A 17,337-nucleotide genomic window follows, 5' to 3' on the forward strand; every position below is an offset into this window, starting at 1 on the left:
TGAGTAGAGCAGAAATTTTCAGACCTAGCATTGGTCAGAATTAATGGCCTGGCAAGCACTTTATCATGTCTTGCCTATACTACTGTTACAGCTACAGGCATACTGTTGAGTTCTAGAATTAATACCTCTTTTTTACTGTATAAAGTAAATCAATAATTTTCCAATGACCAATATGATGACCAATCCCTGCAAAAAGGATTATTTGTGTAATTATAACAAAGGCCTGGAAATAATTGTAACTATAAAAAGCAATTTTCACTGTGAAACCTCCCAAATTGGAAACTCTTATGCTCCTACAGCTCAGCTTTAGAAGTCTATTAATACAAAAGAACTGTTTTAGAATGTAAATGTAAATGAACTGAACAAGGGCAAATGCAAAGATTTTGCAACATAATAATGTATTACCTGCACAATGTGGCTTATTGGTCCCAGAGATTCAGTTCACATTGGCATGAAGGCTAGGTCCAGAGCTAAGCAGTGGTGAAGCACTTCCCCAGCCAGTGCTAGTCCCAAGGACTGGCATGTGCACAGGATCCTTACAAAAGAGGAAACTGAGAATTTCATGCAGGGATACTGGAATAGCAATATAGGTATAAAATTAATATTTTACTATGTGGGTTTTGATTGCTTCCTATGAATAACATATGCAACTGAAACATTTTCTCTAGAGTTCTTTTAAAAACTAGCTTATGGCCTTTATAGCTTATAAAGTAGCAACAAGTGTTTATTTGCAATGCCACATTAGTATGTATGTCTATAGGTCTTACTGTGTAAACTTAGTGGTGATGAAAGATAACACAACAATAATAATCCTCTCTTAAATCTTAATTCAGTCCCCAATGTCCCACCAATACAATCCATCCTTCAATGCAATGTATATCTCTATCAGCAAGGTGATTCATGTTCAATGAGCATTAAGCCCCGCTGACTCCTTTGAAGTATAAACTGGATTTTAATAATCTGATAAAGGATAAAAAGAGTCTTTGTCAGCTAGAGCAATCTTATCCTCATTACTTAGAAAAACACATCAATTTGGTAGAGGATGGACAGCAAATTACATGGTGGTATAACAATTTATTGTGTATTTTTATTATGAATATTGTATTTAACATATGCAGGGTTTCTCTCTAGGGAACCGTAGGACGCCCAGGGCCACCTGGCTCTCTGGGACCTCCTGGTGAAGGTATTCAAGGAATTAAGGTAAAAAGACTCCGTGTCTTTAATATTTAACCTGTGTTGAGTGGTCAACCTGACCATCAGAGTGTTAAGGAGATTTCACATTGTTTCTTATATGAGGAGAGCCTCAGGCTAGAAAATGAGAAGGATAACATGAGCACCTACAAAGTATGTTCTGTCTCTAGTGCTGTAAATAAGCCCAAGGGTGTGTGTATTGAAGGAGAAGGAAGCAGAGGCATCTTTTATCAGTGAAAGATAGCCTTAAAAAATTAAAAATACCATTCCTTCTTCCCCAACTTTCATGCCCACAGAGACAGTCTGAAGTAGTTATATGAACTACCACCTATGGTAGAGAAAGAGTCTCCATCCTGAATCTATGTGTAATACTAATTTTTCCCTGTAATATGCACTTTTACCCAAAGTATAGATCAGATGAGACAGACTTAAAAGACAGAAATAAGAAAGGGGGAATGAGAAGGAATAAAATGGGATGGAAAGAGGGAACAGGAGAATTAGAACCAATAATGATCATGCGGTTTTTCAATATTATATATCTTTAGAGTAGACATACTGATGAAGTATTTGAGAAATATAAGCTAGCTACTACATTGTCTCAAGAAAAAAAAATGCAGTTTGAAACACTCTTTGAACATTTAAAATTAATGCATGATGAATGATTACAAAGGGTTAATATCACTACCTGGATTATCATTAGGGGGAACAAGGAATTCAAGGAATGCCAGGACCACGAGGCCCCCCTGGAGAAGGGCTTTTGGGACAAAAGGTATGATATCTAAATCAGAGATAATGTCCTAGACCAAAGCCAACATACTGAAAATGCTCATTACAGTCAGCTCTCATTGAAGGCATATGAATTCTGTGAAAAAGGAATGGGGACTTGGGAAAACCCCAGTCATTCACGGTGATGGTTCTAATATTTTCTAGCAGCATCTCTTTCAGTGTTGCTTATTTTAATATCATATGAGGCTTATCTTCTACTGCAATTAGAAGAAGTATAGATATTAGATTTAATATCACTGCCTTTCTTTTACCCACCCACTATGCAAAATTTGGGGACTACATCAATGCTAAGAAAAAGAGAAATGTGGGTTGGAATCAGTTTTTGGATGTGGCCACATCGGCTCAGAGGCTGTACAAAGTCCCATAGCCTACTAAAAATTAAACCAGGAGGCACTAATTCAGCTGTTTGCTATTCCAAAAACACCTTTTCTGAGCCAAAAGGTTTCTCGGAGTGATATTCCCATTATTCATTGCAACCACGTCCTTGCCTCTCTTCTCAATTTCCCTACTGTTATCTTATTTTTCTCAGACACAGACAATAATTTCCATCATGCAATATCCCATGAAACTCCTCTGTCTGCATGTACTTGTTTGAGATGCTTCATTGTTCAAACTGCTTCAGCTATTTTTTCCCATAAAAATGCTTAGCCAATACTACAAGTTATTAACGAAATTCACAAATACCAATTGATTTAAATGATCTCTAACAAAGATTTCTAACTCATGTCAGAAGCTGAAGGTGAATTCGACAAAGGCAGCTAGAAAGAAATGTGAAAAGTGTAATAAAAACTGACTTACACTTTCTGTCTGCTTACCAACATGGTTTTAAAGGGAGATCGAGGAGCTACAGGTGAAAAGGGGAAAAAAGGAGAAAAAGGTGATGTGGGTGACCCTGGTTTATCTGGAGAACCTGTGAGTAACTCAGGTTTATCATGTCTGTTTTCTTAAACTGCTTAAAAATAAAGCTGGGTTGTGTGTTCTTCTTGCTGTTTAACTACATATAATCTGAAATACTTAAGAAACTGAAACTATGAAAACCTTTAAAAGCATAAAGAAGACATTTCCGTGCTGAATATCCTACTTCCCACAGATGTGGTTTCTTTCTTAAGGCAGTGAAAGACAGTTGCCGTGTTTTAAGACAAAACTATGCAATTCTATTCTATGGCTACCAACTGTAGCTCAGACTTTCCCTCAAAGCTGATGAACAGATGGAAGGGAGGCAAAATGGTAACTTCTGCTGATGGGCAGGTCCCCAAAAGCTGGAAAGCAAAATGTGGTGCCCTTCTATTCTGACATTTGCATGCTATTAAGTAGGGATACATAAACACTATTGCCGTTTTTGCCCTGACACTGGCCTGATTAGACTCACACATGATGAAGCAGAATTCTGATCATTCCAGGGTGTCAGGCAGGTATACAGTCTCTTGAGAAAGGAAACAAACACAACATGGTAGACAGGAAAATTTTGCACAGATTCTCCCTTTCTAATATAAACTGACAATCAGTGATCCAGTGGGAGACTTGAGGTCATCCAGTTCCCATAAAAACCTCACCACCTTAGGAGGTTGTAGATACTGCATGCACAAGGTAATATCACAAGAACACTACTTTTTCGAGCCAAAGTTCTTATTGGCCAAATATTATTCTAATAATGGTATTGATGAAGCCATATTCTGAATTACAATGTCACTAACTAATTGCAGTAGCTTAATTAACAATCACTGTTACAGGGCAAAACTGGACCAAAGGGAGAGCAAGGCCTAACAGTAAGCAAATTCCATTATTTAAATCCCATTACGGCAAGATATAAACAATACAAGATACTATCAGATGAAATGTATCCTATGTTAATTATTTTGGAAAGAGCTTTCTGACTAGAAGTGGTCTCAGTAACAATATAGAAAGAAACCACGCAAAGGTTTCTGACTTTTTCTCATCTACTTCATGCTGAAATGGAATTTAAAGTTCCTGGTGATTTTAGGTATTTTTCTGCTACGTGTTCTTTTACAGTTAGTGTTAGATGACCCAGGTATGTACCTGCTGCAGGGAAGTTTTTTTTAAAGTATTTAAGAGTCTAAAGAGCAAAGATCTTCAAATCTGTCATGGTCTATCATGCTATAAACTTAATTACATTTCTGCTAAGCCTGAACTGCACTAGACCCAAATTCAGTAAAGCGTGTCAGTGAGTATATAAATACTACTGAGGTTTATGATGGAAGCTGAGCAGCAGTAGCAAAAGGTTGTATCTGAAAGACTGTCTCAATGCCAAATGAGTCCTGTCATGCACTTCAAAAAATGTAACAAATGATTGCTCTAATAATGAGAAACACTTTGCTTGCATGTCACGGAAGCTATCACTTCTCTCAACAGACAGCTCTGAAGGCAGCAGCTTTTTTTTTTTCCTGCTGAAAGCTGGGTGATAACAGTGGGCCAGGTACACTAGGGTTCACAAATCCCAATTCCATTCTGTGTTGGCGCTCTCTGTCATATGCCAGCTCACTACAAGCAATACGCTTCCTGAAGTTGGGTCTATTTCTCCACTCCCAATACATTTAAAAGGGACATCCATATTATTCAGATGGTAAAATATGAATGGGTTTTGACTTCAGGCATTAATGAGAACCAAATCATCACAAAACATTCTTTACAATAACAGTAGTTAATTGTTTTAGATAGAGGTGTTACTGTATTGTCAAGTTAATAATTCTTACATGCCATATAAAATAGTTAATTGTAAAATGTGGGACTCATTCCACGCTTGAAAGGTCAGGTTTGAAAGTTAAACAGTAAGATTTTTCTTAAGTCCCTGTAGGACACAGATATTCGTTATAAACAAAGTGTTTGGTAGCGTCAATATTATGCCTTATTTGAAAGAGGCAAATTGCAAAATATTTTTATATTTATTTTTTTCATCTCCAGAGAGAAGATATAATTAAATTAATTAAAGAGATATGTGGTAAGTACTCAGGAAATCTTTAATTTCAGATTCTATTTTTTCTTCATTACATTTACATTCTTCTCCTTTCCAAAAGGATACCAAGTCAAGTCATCATGATCTGTTTTTTTATTTTTCCTTTGCAGGTTGCGGTATTAAATGTAAGGAAATTCCTATGGAGCTTGTATTTGTGATTGACAGCTCTGAGAGTGTGGGACCAGAAAATTTTGAGATTATCAAAGACTTTGTAACCGCTTTAGTAGACAGAGTAACCGTAGGCAGAAATGCTACCAGAATTGGCCTTGTGTTATACAGTTTAGAAGTTCGGCTAGAATTTGGTCTCAACAAGTATACAACTCAACAGGATGTTAAGCAAGCAGTTAGAAAAATGCAATACATGGGAGAAGGCACTTACACAGGAACTGCTATCCGTAAAGCAACCCAGGAAGGATTTTTTGGTGCTCGAACGGGAGTGCGAAAAGTAGCTATTGTGCTAACAGATGGCCAAGCAGACAACAGAGAAGCTGTAAAACTAGATATTGTTGTTCGAGAGGCTCATGCAGCAAACATCGAAATGTACGCAATAGGAATTGTAAATACTTCAGATCCAACACAGGTTGAGTTTGTGCGTGAACTAAATCTGATTGCTTCAGATCCAGACGGAGAACACATGTATCTCATTGATGACTTTAATACCCTTCCAGGTGCGTTCATTGCAGTTTTATTCTGCATTGTATCTGATGCTTCTCAGAACCGGGCCGGGGGGGGGGGGGCGGGGAAAGCATTATCTTTGTGGGTATGTTTTGTTTTGATGCTGATCAGGATTAGTTACAAGGTGCAAAGTAATAGGAACCTAGAGATACAGATTCCCTTCTTTTAAGGAGTCACGTTACAGGGCAATGATTCATCACGCTAACAGGGGATGTCACCTACAGTGTAGGAAAACAGCTGCTTAAACTCTAGCTTTCTAAGCTGTAAATCTGCTGGACTGGAAACCAGAATCAAACTCACTGCTGTAAATTCTACTTATTCATTTTCATTGGGAAATAACTCATTTTCATTGGGTTATTCACGAGTAACGTAAGCAGTTATTTTCCTGCTACCAACTAGTAGTTGTTACTAAGCTCAGATGAACACCTTTAAGTGAGTTCATTGTATTCTATACCATGTAGAGGACTTACGGGCTGGCAAATTTGTGACAAATAAAAGCCATAGTCCAGACAAACTGGAATAATCTTTAGATGCATATAAATAATTCAAAGGAGTACTGGATTACATGTAAATAATCCAAATTCAAAAAATACATTGAATTTCTCAGTATGATGAGTTTTTTTACTTTTTTTTAAACAGCTCTGGAGTCCAAATTAGTCAACCAATTTTGTGAAGATGAACATGGTACCTTAATATACAACCGTAATGGAAATGGTGCAAGCATAAGTGGACCATCTCTCCATTCAGTGTCTTCAAGTTCTTTACATTACATACTTCAGAACAACAATGTTAATAGCCAATCACTTTCAGCACAGACAGCTGGAGTATCTACAGTAGAAAGTCCTCTGAGTCTTGGCGATCTTCCTCAACCATTAGCTCCGGTATGAAAATTCAGCAGGCTTTAATGAGCAAAAGTTTTATATATGTATCCTTCTCTGTTGCCTGATGTAATATGTAACTTTCCCCCTACTTTTCTACAGGACAGGTACTGTAATAGCTCCTTTAAGTTGGTATGCTCAGAGCTGGTTGTTCCGAGTAAGAGTTCTGATGTGGCATGCAGGCAGTTATCTAATGGCTATAATTTATTCCTGATACTGTTACAAGGATTATTATTCCTGTGTTTAATACAGTAATATTTGTGCCACAGTGTGAAACATAATGTTATTAAAATGCAATTACACTGTAATAATTAAGTCTAAGAATAGTAATTAAACTCAATTGTAGTCTATATTTTTAAGTTTATAAATAAAATTCTGTAAAGGTCAACTAAAAAAAAATATATGCCAGGTTTAGGATTGACAACCCTCCTAGTTAACCAACGAGGTGAGGTTAAAATCCTGATTCTTAACGCTGAAGTCAGGGTAAATAGGAAGGAAAAACATTAGAAAACCTCTGAGTGAGGAAGGGCTTGTTCATTTTGAGACACTTCACAATATCTGAAAAACAAAGAAAATCAAATGCTTATTTCAGACCAAAGCACCTCCTGTGGTAGTATATGAAGCGGAACAAGAGGAAAAGGAACACTCATCCTTGCTAACAGTGGACACTAGAGGTATTTTTATCATCAATCATTTCTTCATTTTTGGCTGATGAAAAAAATCAATGTCTCATTCTGCTTCTTTTCACCTGCAGCTGTGGTACCATTATTGCCATCTAAACCATCATCATCAGACAAAGTGATGACATCATCTCTTTCAACTGCAGGGCTCACACCAAGACCAGGTTATAGATCGTAACTAGTTTTTCATTTTGTTCCCTCTTATCCTGATACTAACTTTTCCTAAGGCTTTAAATCAGCATAATTTTGTTCCACCCTCTGAAGATTTCGTGAGCCCATGCTGTGGAAGAGAATTCATTTCAGGATTTTATAATAGATCCTAGTTGCAGTTCTTGTCCAGCCTGTTCACCAGTTCTTGTCTTCCCAAATTCCAAATCCCACCGCTCCACTTACAGCAGAAGCAAGGTCAGCTATAACCTGAGACAGAGCTCATAAATGACATCAAGAGAAGCTAGCTGAGGTGGGTCAGTGAGCAGGTAATTCATCAGCCGAGAAGGAGCAGTCTGTAGAGATGGGAAGCTTCATTAAAGACAGAGAAGATAATGATTTCAGAATTGGACGGAAAACAGATTTCTCCTTCAGAGAAGAAATAGGAAAAAACGGTGTTTAGTCATTTGAAGGAAAGTATAGTAATTAGCTGACTGCTCAAAGGATTGATTCTTTTTATATGAAATGTCCAAATGTATTCTGTTCATCATTTGGGGGATTCACACTTTTGAGTTCCAGTAATAGTGTATTATGATGGGAGCAACAGAAGAGAGCAATAGAAACATGTTCCCATGCTCCCTGGGAACATGGACATGCCTATTATTCTGTCTGTGGCAATAACTTTTTTTTTTTTAAAGTGTCAAGATACTAATTGCCGAAGACAGAATATTGATGTCACAACATTAAACTTGAAGGAAGAGTATTTTCTATCTCATGGTATTATTACAGTGAGTGAGACTAGATTAGTATGTCACAGTCCTCTAATGCATATCTGTAGGAATCATTAGACCAACAAGCTTTACGTTCAAACTTAACTAGTATGTACATAATTACTACCATTGTATTAGGTAAGTAGCACAAATATCTTACAAAAGAAAGACTAAAGTTTTATATTCTTCTCACTATTCTAATGCCTTTTCTCCCACACCACAAAGAGAACTAATGTACTGAAGCAATGTACTGCAGAAGGATGATGGTCATACTTGTGGTTCGAAAACAGCAGATACAACTAGCTTACAGCTCTTTGGCTTACAATTTTGGGTTGCTCACAAGACTGGTTGCTGATAATTAAATTTCAAAAATTAGATTTCAAAATTATAAGATTCATATTGTTTGTTCTTCTTGTATGTGGAGCCATAATACTATTATTTCTGGAGTTACTAGAACCATGCCAGTAAAGGAACAGTTTACTTGACCTACTAAGATGCACTTTTAACTTGCCTTCAATGCTAACATCTTTAGAAGTAAAAATGAATCTTAAACTGCTGTATAACATTAGCAGAAAAAATTAAAATAAAACCAGAGTTTGAAAGTTAAAATCTATGCAATACAATTGTCTTTTACAAACTGAATTGTTTCTATTCCTTTTTTTCTTTATTTTAGAAAGTATCCTGGACCTCCAGTGCAAGTTAAGGCTGGATCAAGGGCCATGCCGTGTTTATATCATAAAATGGTATTACGATAAACAAGCCAATGCTTGTGCTCAGTTTTGGTATGGTGGCTGCGATGGAAATGCAAATCGCTTTGAGAGTGAAGAGGAATGTAGAGAGGCTTGTGTATTTTTTTCTGGAGGTAGGAATTTGTTTCTGTATTAATAACGAGCAAGTTGAAGCTACTGATTGTTTGGGTTTGTTATCAAGTATCCAGCATGGTATGTAAAACCAAACCCACTAATTTAAAGAATGTTAACATTATGAAGTCATATGCTCACTAATTAAAAAAATGTCTACCTATGCAAGCTCACTTTAATTTTTTTTGCATATATTGTATGATGTAGTCCTTATGTAACAAAATAGCAATGTTTCAGCAGTATCAAGAGCACAAAACTTCCTTTTTACTAAGATATAGTAAGACTAGTATAGCATTTGCCATAGTAATTGCCCTTCCTTCACCTAGATCTTTAAATACTACCATTGTACAATCACTAACTATACCTCATTTTAAATTATATATATGGCTTTGGAAAGCAATCTTTCATCTTTAAAATTATGTAATTTCTTTTCTTTCTGTTACAGAAATCTGATATTTGGCATGGATTCTGCAATGAAGACTTCACTTTTTTTAAGTGAAAGTGTTCCCACAAATCCTGTTTTAATATTTCAAGCAAATCCTATTTTAATATTTCAAGCATAAAATATCAATTTCCAAATTACATGCAGAGTACTACTCAGTACAGATAAATACAGCAAAAGCATCAACTTGTGGCCTATGTGCTCTCTGGGTCACAAGACAAGAGAGGTGGCTCAGCCACCCACCTTTCCCAACCACATCAGTTATATTTAGTCCTTTTTTCTGTAAACTTTCCTCAGTTTCTATTAGCTAGCAAGATACATGACAAATGCAGTTAAAACACATCCACATTTATAGCAGTGACTACACCAATAGCTGGCATCACTAAATTAGGTTAGTTCATGTCTGAAGTGGTCCTTGACATGTGTTTCTCTTCTGAAAGCCAAGTCTAATTTTTAAATGCATTTTAGTATTTTCATCTTTCTTAAAAAACTTTTTAAACTTATGTTCAAAACATCAAACGCAGCATAGAGTTTATTCTTTATTGCCAGTCACTGCCATATTGCTTTTTAGATTTACGTCTGCCTGTATATGATGTATTTCCTATTACTTGACTTATATACTTAAAAGCTTGTTTCTAATAAAACATTTCTGGTTTTACTGCCAGGACAGAGAATGGATAACGGTACCTTTACAGGACTAAAAACTTACCTCACAGCTAAACTACACTTACTGTGTAATGTGCTCCTGATGATGTAACTGGATTTCTGCCACAGCCCTTAACAAGACTGAACGTCTCAGATTAGGCACTCCTGCATATGAAACCCGATGATCATTTTTGGTTGGGTTTGTGGGTTGTTTTCCTGAACAAATGGTAAGTCTGGCAGATGAACAAAAAATGGAATTTGGCCTCAAGCCAAACACGCGCTACCCTTCCTACTTCAAGAGCCCCCGGCCGCACTCCCGCCGGGGCCGCAGCAGAACCCCGCCTGGGCGCAGAGGCACGCCGCTCCCCCTGCCAGCGCGGGAGGATGCAGGGCGGAGGGAGAGGAGGAGGAGGGACGGGTAGCGCCGACAATGTTTTTTACTTCATCAAGTTTGTATCGTCTTCCAGGTGGGTCGCAACGGGCTCCTCACCAATTCAGGGACCAGCTCCAGGGAAGCAACTGTCAAAGGACAAGTTTCTTCCTATGATTCTTAAGAGTATTTTTTTATTTGGTAGGATACTGCAATTAAAATTTGGCTAGATACAATTCTCAAGTTATTCCAAATTAAAAATACGATACATCCCATCTAGTTTAAAAAAAAAAAAAACAACAAAAACCACAGGACTTAGAGCTGTAATTTACAGAGTAAGCGAGGGTTTCACAGGTTTTAGGTTTAGCGACTGCACAGGGGTTTGGTTTAACGAGCGTCCACGGCAATACACAGAATCATAGAATCATAGAATCATCGAGGTTGGAAAAGACCTCTAAGATCATCGAGTCCAACCGTCAACCCAACACCACCATGCCCGATGTTACCTTACCAAACAAAACTAAGACGCGAAGAAAAGCTGCAACTACTACACGTTCCAACTGCTCAGAGCACTCCGCTCTCCTTCACAAAACGTTCACAAACGCCAAGCCGTTGGCGTTGCCGAGGCTGTACAAGCACGCCACCGGGTCGGCCACAACGCACGACGGCCAGAGCGCGGAAGGCGGTGGGCTAGCCCAGCCCCCACGACCACAAAGCCCAGTGCCACCCGCGGCCGCCACCTCAGCCGAGCTGGGGGCGGGCCTAGGGCAGGCGGGAGAGCGAACGGCGCCCCCACGTGCAGCGCCGCAGCCAATCCCGATCGCTGCGAGAGCGCGAGAGACCACCCCCGTTGCCACGGCGGCGCGCGGACTCGCCGGAGGGAGAGGTGCGCTGCGGTAGGCAGCCATGAGCGCGGTGCTGGACGTGCTGTGGGAGGACAGAGATGTCCGCTTCGACATCTCCCCGCAGTGAGTGTCGTTGCCCTGCCCTCCCCTTACAGCAGGGCTTTCGGACCCGTCCGGCGTCTGTCAGTAGGCTGAGCGCGGGCGCCATTAGTGGCGCGGTGCATGCTGGGAGCCTTCCCAGTGTGGCGGCGCGGGGGGGGAGCGTGTTTTCCTGGCAGAGCGGGAAAAGGTTTGTGTGGCCGTTGAGACTCGGGGGGGCTGGCTGAGGAGTTTTTGGTAGGTGGAGTCTAGTCACCGTTTCCAGTCTATAAAACAAAAAATAAAAAGGTTGTACACTGGAGGACTGAGGGAAGGGTGTTCTTTTCCCAGCCGCCCGTAGAGTTACCTGTCGCTGAGAAGTAAAAACAAACTTAAGGTGTGTGCCTGAGGGGACAGTACCAGTCACTGGTAACAAGGACTCGGCGTCCCTGCCGTGGTGTTGGCAGCCTGAGCTCACGGAAACGGGCAGTGGCTGTGCAGCCTCCGAGGGGCCAGAGCTGAAGGGTTGTCAGGTACATCCTCGCTGAGGCAGTGCTTACTCACTCCCGTAGGCCTTGACCTCTGATGAGCTGTCAGCCTTATCTGAGACATAAAACTGCTCTGGTTTCTGTGGCAAAACCCTGCATAGCTTTTGTAATATGGAACTACAAATTAGCAGCTGGTTGGTGCTGATTTTGGGGGTGGAGGCTGAAAGTGTATTGTCATGCTTCATCTCCCTCCTACTCAGTTGACCCTACTGAGAACACCCTTTGTCCCTCAGGCATGCTGCCTGCAGTAATTTTAGAAACATGAAATTGTACCTTGGATGTTTAAGCAGTTCTGTGTTATTTTCTTTTAGAATTGTCATGTAGACAGAGCCTGCTTCCGTATTTTCTTTAATGCTAATGTTACTATTCTTGCTACCTCCTGTCTAATATCTTTTGTGCTGTTCTGGTGATGTATTGTTGAGGCCATACCTGGTGTCTCGATCCTGATCTCCAGTAGTATCTCATGGAATTTCACTCCTCATAATGCATTTTGTTTTTGTCATGCCAATACACTGAAGAGTTTTGGCTACCTTACACAATGCAATTAAAATACAGCAAAATTTTACACCACACCTGTTGTTATATAATTAAGTGGTTAGACCAGTTAAATCAAGCAAAATACGAAAAAAAAACCCAAACCCAAACCACACCCTTTGTGGAAAATTTAGCAGAACATTTCACGTGTTGGTATACATCTGATATTTCCTTTGAGGGCATCTATTCTTTCCTGAGCCTAGCTCCACTCCTTATGATGTAAAAGTACAGCAAGAGGCAACAAACTCTATCCATTAAAAATTATGTGAATGCAACTTTTTTGCTTTTCCCTCCCATTTTCACACACTTTCTCCCTATTCTGGAGTGTAATTTGCTTGGTCATATTTGCTACACATTTATTTATTGTTAGAATTTACTAATAAAGGTATTAATATTTTTCATATGCCAGGTGTAGTGACAACAATTTCAGGTATATAATGTTGATTTGTATGTATGTGTGCATATGTGGATTTTTCATTGTATGATGCACTAAGCAAAAAAAGGGGAAAGGAAAGCAAAGTGGGGAAATAGAAATGGCCTTCTTTTGGAGGATAAATCCAATCTATTTTTCATTAGGTAATTTTTTTATTTTCTTTTAGACAAATGAAAATGAGACCTGGAGAGGTCCTTATAGACTGCTTAGAGTCTGTAGAAGATACCAAAGGAAACAATGGAGACAGAGGTAACTGCATGCTCAGGGAAATTGTAAACTTTCTAATATTTATCCTGTGTAGGTTCATGAAAGCCCTGTCTGGTTTCCATTGAACTCTGTATCGATGGTTGTTGCAGAAAATAGATCCTGCCTGTTTCACAGATCTGTCTCCCCTTGGAGTATTTTCAAATAGGATCTCTTGTTCAAAGTTATAGGAAGGTGATAATCTTGTCTCAGAATTTGTTTAGAATTGAAAGCCTTGTAAGAATAATCTATTTATAAACATTGTGGTGATCTTTTGCTGTAATCCTGTTTAATGCTTAGTTTTTCCTAACCTGATTTAAACTGAATCAGTAAGGGATATATATAGTGTGTGTGCAAGGGCATGAAGCTCCAGCATTCTGAGATGACCCTTCCTGGAGTTGGACGTGTTGATGTACAGGGTACAAAATCAAAGAAATTTGCACGTGACATAAAGGGGTGAGGTTATTCATGAAGGCAGCTGCGATAGTTAACTCGCTGCCTTCCCCTTCTCCTCCCCAGAGCAGTTCTGCACTGATTGTGTCTCTGCATTTTTACTATAGGCAGGTGGATGTGAAATCAGTAATTGTTCTTGGTTTGTTTTTGAGGAATGCTGGTATATATTAGAGGTTGTTTCATTTGTTCCTTGCTGGATTTTCTCTCCTAGCATTCAAAAACAAAAAAAAGTGATCAGTGATTTTTCTGCTGGGGTGTCCTGTGCTTTTCTTCTTTTTCGTATCAAGGGGAAGGAATATTCTGGTGTTTCAAAACTAGAGGTAAATATGTACCATAGAATGGAACATTTAATTTAATAGAAGTTATTCAGATTAAAAATATCTACACTCCTTATTTCCAGGTAGACTGCTTGTGACAAATTTGCGGATTATTTGGCGCTCATTGTCATTGCCCAGAGTCAATCTCTGTAAGTATCATCTCCTATTAAACAACTGCAAATTCTGTGTTTCCTTTGTGGTGGCATACTGTTCTTTCACAATAGTATTAATTACAGTACAGAATAGTGAAGTATAGTTCTGTTGCTCTGTAAAGTCTGAAATAAACTGTTACTGATGAATCTATTTGTAATATAGGAACTGTTACAATAATTCATAGCAAAATATTAATATTCAATGTTAATTTCTCAGAACATAAATTGAAGAGTACTTCAGACATATTTTTATTCGGCCTATGTGGGATTAATTCGTTTTTCTAGAAAGAAACAAAAGTTTGAGTTTCTTCACACCTTGCTTTACTTGTACTTCCTGTTGCCACCTGTTTATTCACATTCTGTATTGTCCTACAGTTTTTATTCCCCACAAGTAACTGCCTTTCCAAATTTACTGTTTTAAGCTCTGAAGAAGCTTCTAATTTTAACTGTATGAGTAGCTAGCGGGTCTAGTCATATTTAATTGAATTTGCTGAAACAGGGGCAGCATGCACTTACTTTGTACCCATATTATTTCCAGCGCTCAGTTCCCAATAGCCAGTCAGTATTGAAAATCTGTATTCTGTTCATAATGTATATAAACTTATGCCCTCTGTCTGCTTGCTTTTCTGCATTTGCTATCTCATACGTGTACACACCTACAAGTGTACACACACACACTGCTACTTTTATATGTATTTATAAAATTAAAAACAATTGTTTGTTTGTATATTTAAGACTTAGAATAGAACTTTTTAGAGGAGATCACAAAGAAGCTTATGGAGTAGTTCAGCCCTATAGAAGCTCAAGGAAGTCTAACCTATGGCTTTTAGAGCTTAAAATACTCTCTAGCTTTCAAGATAATGCATTATTTCTTACATTAAGGGAATATATAGACAAAAAATAATATTTTATTGGATGCCATTTTTGACCATTGCTGTTTCTTTTAGTTTTAGAAAATTTCTCATAAGCAACCTAGGAAATAGTCTTTTTCTGGTATTTTCTTAAGTATTAATTCCATAAAGACTGAATATTCTTATCTACATAACTGCTGCCACAATTCTAGTTCTCCTTTGATTTTTTTTTTTTTTCTTTTGGAACCTGGCTGTGCTATTGGTATCAGTAGCAGGACTGTCATTGACATTCAGATTTAGCCCAGCACCATTTTAGTGCATCCGTTTGTTTTAGGAAGAATGGCTGGGATTGTTTCTGGTTTTATTTTGTATCAGAGCACTACTGTAGAAGAGGTAAAGTGAAATTTGTAACTGTTTTATCCTCCTCTTCTTTTTGTTTCTTCTCCACTTACACTTCCCATTTTGCTGCTTTTTTTCTTTGTCATATCCTTAGCTCTTCTTCTTCTGCAAAGTATATCGATGTAGAAAGTTTTATTTATAAGCGTAAAATTGATGGGCAACATTATGATGAAACAGACCTTCTTGAGGCAGAAGTTAAACACTGAAACAAGGGAAATTCTGATTAGATATTAGGAAAAAAACGTTCACAATGATGGCAGTCAAACAGTGGAACAGGCTCCCAGAGCGGTTGTGGAATCTCCTTCTTTGGAAATATTCAAAACTCAATTGGACGGTACCCTGAGCAGCCAGATGGAGTTGGTCCTGCTTTGAGAAGAGCATTGGACCAGACAACCTCCCAAGGTCCTTTCCAGCTTAAATTAGTCTTTGATTTTGTGATGAAGGCCCAGACCATTAACCATAATGTGCAGTTCTCACAAATAGCATCCAAACCTGTGCTACAGAATTCAATATTGTACTTCGTAATTTTGACTATTATTTTTTCTTGTTCTCAAAACAGTTCTTTTTTTTTTTCTCCCCTAACTTTTAGCTGTTGGTTACAACTGCATTATAAATATAACCACAAGAACTGCCAACTCGGTAAGTTTCAAAAAATACTTTTTAAAAAGAATAAAAGGAGCTGTAATTCATTGTTTGTACTTACTGTATTATATCAACAATAATCTGAAAGTTTACTTGCAAGAACAGTAATAGAATAGTAGTGGAAGTTCAGTTTTACAAGTTGAGAGAGTTTTACATTTCTATAGGAGTGTGGTTTTAGTCAGCTTCCTAAGGCAGTAAAACTCATGTAATCACACTGGTGATTCTTCTCCCCGCTAGGTAAATCAAGCACATGTTGGCTCATTGTGTCTAAATTTAACAAAGGTCTAGAGAGGCACTAATTTTGTGCAAGAAAGCTCTCAAATACGTAGCCTGAATTACATGCAACTGTGAAGCCATTTGTTTGGCTTGCAGCAAAGAACTAGCCGGGAGATATGTAGGTTCCCTGGGCAGCCACATGGTAACAAAGCCAAAAATACTGTTTCAGTCATGATATTGCAAATGTATAGCAGGCAGGCTTCATTAGTTCTACTGTTGATGGAACTGCTAGTTTCTCCAAAAAAACTGAGTTCAGTTGAAGACATCAGTAATCAGTGGTAGAATCAGGATTACACCTTCAGATACACTATTTAGAAAATATGTCAAGATTATTTATTGCCTGTACAGTCAAGCTACTATATTGTCAAAATGTTAAATTTCATTTTTTCCTTACAGAAATTACGAGGGCAGACGGAAGCTCTGTATATATTGACTAAATGTAACAATACACGGTTTGAGTTCATATTTACCAATGTTGTCCCCGGCAGTCCCAGACTCTTCACTTCAGTTATTGCTGTACACAGGTAGCATACTTAAAATAGTGTTTGTTCATTTACAAAATTCAATTAATCAAATATGTGGGATTACTACTGCTGATGGACCGGGTATATAACTGCCCAAATTTAACATTCAGGAAACTTTCCCAAAAGAGGAGAACGCAATCTCTGAAAGGAAGGGAGAGAATGATCACAAATTCATAGAATCATGGAATCATAGAATAGTTTGGGTTGGAAGGGACCTCTAAAGGTCATCCTTTAGATGACCGTGGGCAAGGGCATCTTCAACTAAATCAGGTTGCTCAGAGCCCCGTCCAACCTGACCTTGAATGTTTCCAGGGATGGGGCACCCACCACCTCTCTGGGCAACCTGTGCCAGTGTTCTACCACCCCCAGCGTAAAAAATTTCTTCCTTCTATCTAGTCTAAATCTCCCCCCCTTTAGTTTAAAGCCATTCCCCCTTGCCCTGTCACAACAGGCCCTGCTAAAAAGTTTGCCCCCATCTTTTTTATAAGCCCCCTTTAAGTACTGAGAGGCTGCAATAAGGTCTCCCCGAAGCCTTCTCTTCTCTAGGCTGAACAACCCCAACTCTCTCAGCCTTTCTTCAGAGGAGAGGTGTTCCATCCCCTTCATCATTTTTTTGACCCTCCTCTG

At 38.6% G+C, this 17,337-nt stretch overlaps 2 protein-coding genes across 2 annotated transcripts in view; both read left to right on the forward strand.

Moving 5' to 3' along the window:
- LOC103898391 (collagen alpha-1(XXVIII) chain) overlaps positions 1–10,599 on the forward strand; it is a 38,998-nt gene extending 28,399 nt beyond the window's left edge. The window contains exons 27-36 of the mRNA XM_009278663.2: positions 1,132–1,200; positions 1,892–1,960; positions 2,809–2,889; positions 3,708–3,743; positions 4,897–4,933; positions 5,059–5,616; positions 6,263–6,504; positions 7,094–7,175; positions 8,772–8,944; positions 10,513–10,599. Of these exons, the coding sequence (XP_009276938.1) occupies positions 1,132–1,200; positions 1,892–1,960; positions 2,809–2,889; positions 3,708–3,743; positions 4,897–4,933; positions 5,059–5,616; positions 6,263–6,504; positions 7,094–7,175; positions 8,772–8,944; positions 10,513–10,599 (1,434 nt within the window). The remainder of the gene's footprint in view (positions 1–1,131; positions 1,201–1,891; positions 1,961–2,808; positions 2,890–3,707; positions 3,744–4,896; positions 4,934–5,058; positions 5,617–6,262; positions 6,505–7,093; positions 7,176–8,771; positions 8,945–10,512) is intronic.
- Positions 10,600–10,919: 320 nt separating this feature from the next.
- Positions 10,920–17,337, forward strand: part of BBS5 (Bardet-Biedl syndrome 5) — a 13,216-nt gene continuing 6,798 nt past the window's right edge. Inside the window, exons 1-5 of the mRNA XM_009278558.2 lie at positions 10,920–11,383; positions 13,020–13,102; positions 13,950–14,015; positions 15,858–15,907; positions 16,583–16,710. Coding sequence (XP_009276833.1) covers positions 11,322–11,383; positions 13,020–13,102; positions 13,950–14,015; positions 15,858–15,907; positions 16,583–16,710 — 389 coding nt within the window. The 5' untranslated portion in view covers positions 10,920–11,321. The remainder of the gene's footprint in view (positions 11,384–13,019; positions 13,103–13,949; positions 14,016–15,857; positions 15,908–16,582; positions 16,711–17,337) is intronic.

This window comes from Aptenodytes forsteri, unplaced genomic scaffold (genome assembly GCF_000699145.1).
Source record: "Aptenodytes forsteri isolate BGI_AS27 unplaced genomic scaffold, ASM69914v1 Scaffold257, whole genome shotgun sequence".
NCBI lineage: Eukaryota > Metazoa > Chordata > Aves > Sphenisciformes > Spheniscidae > Aptenodytes > Aptenodytes forsteri.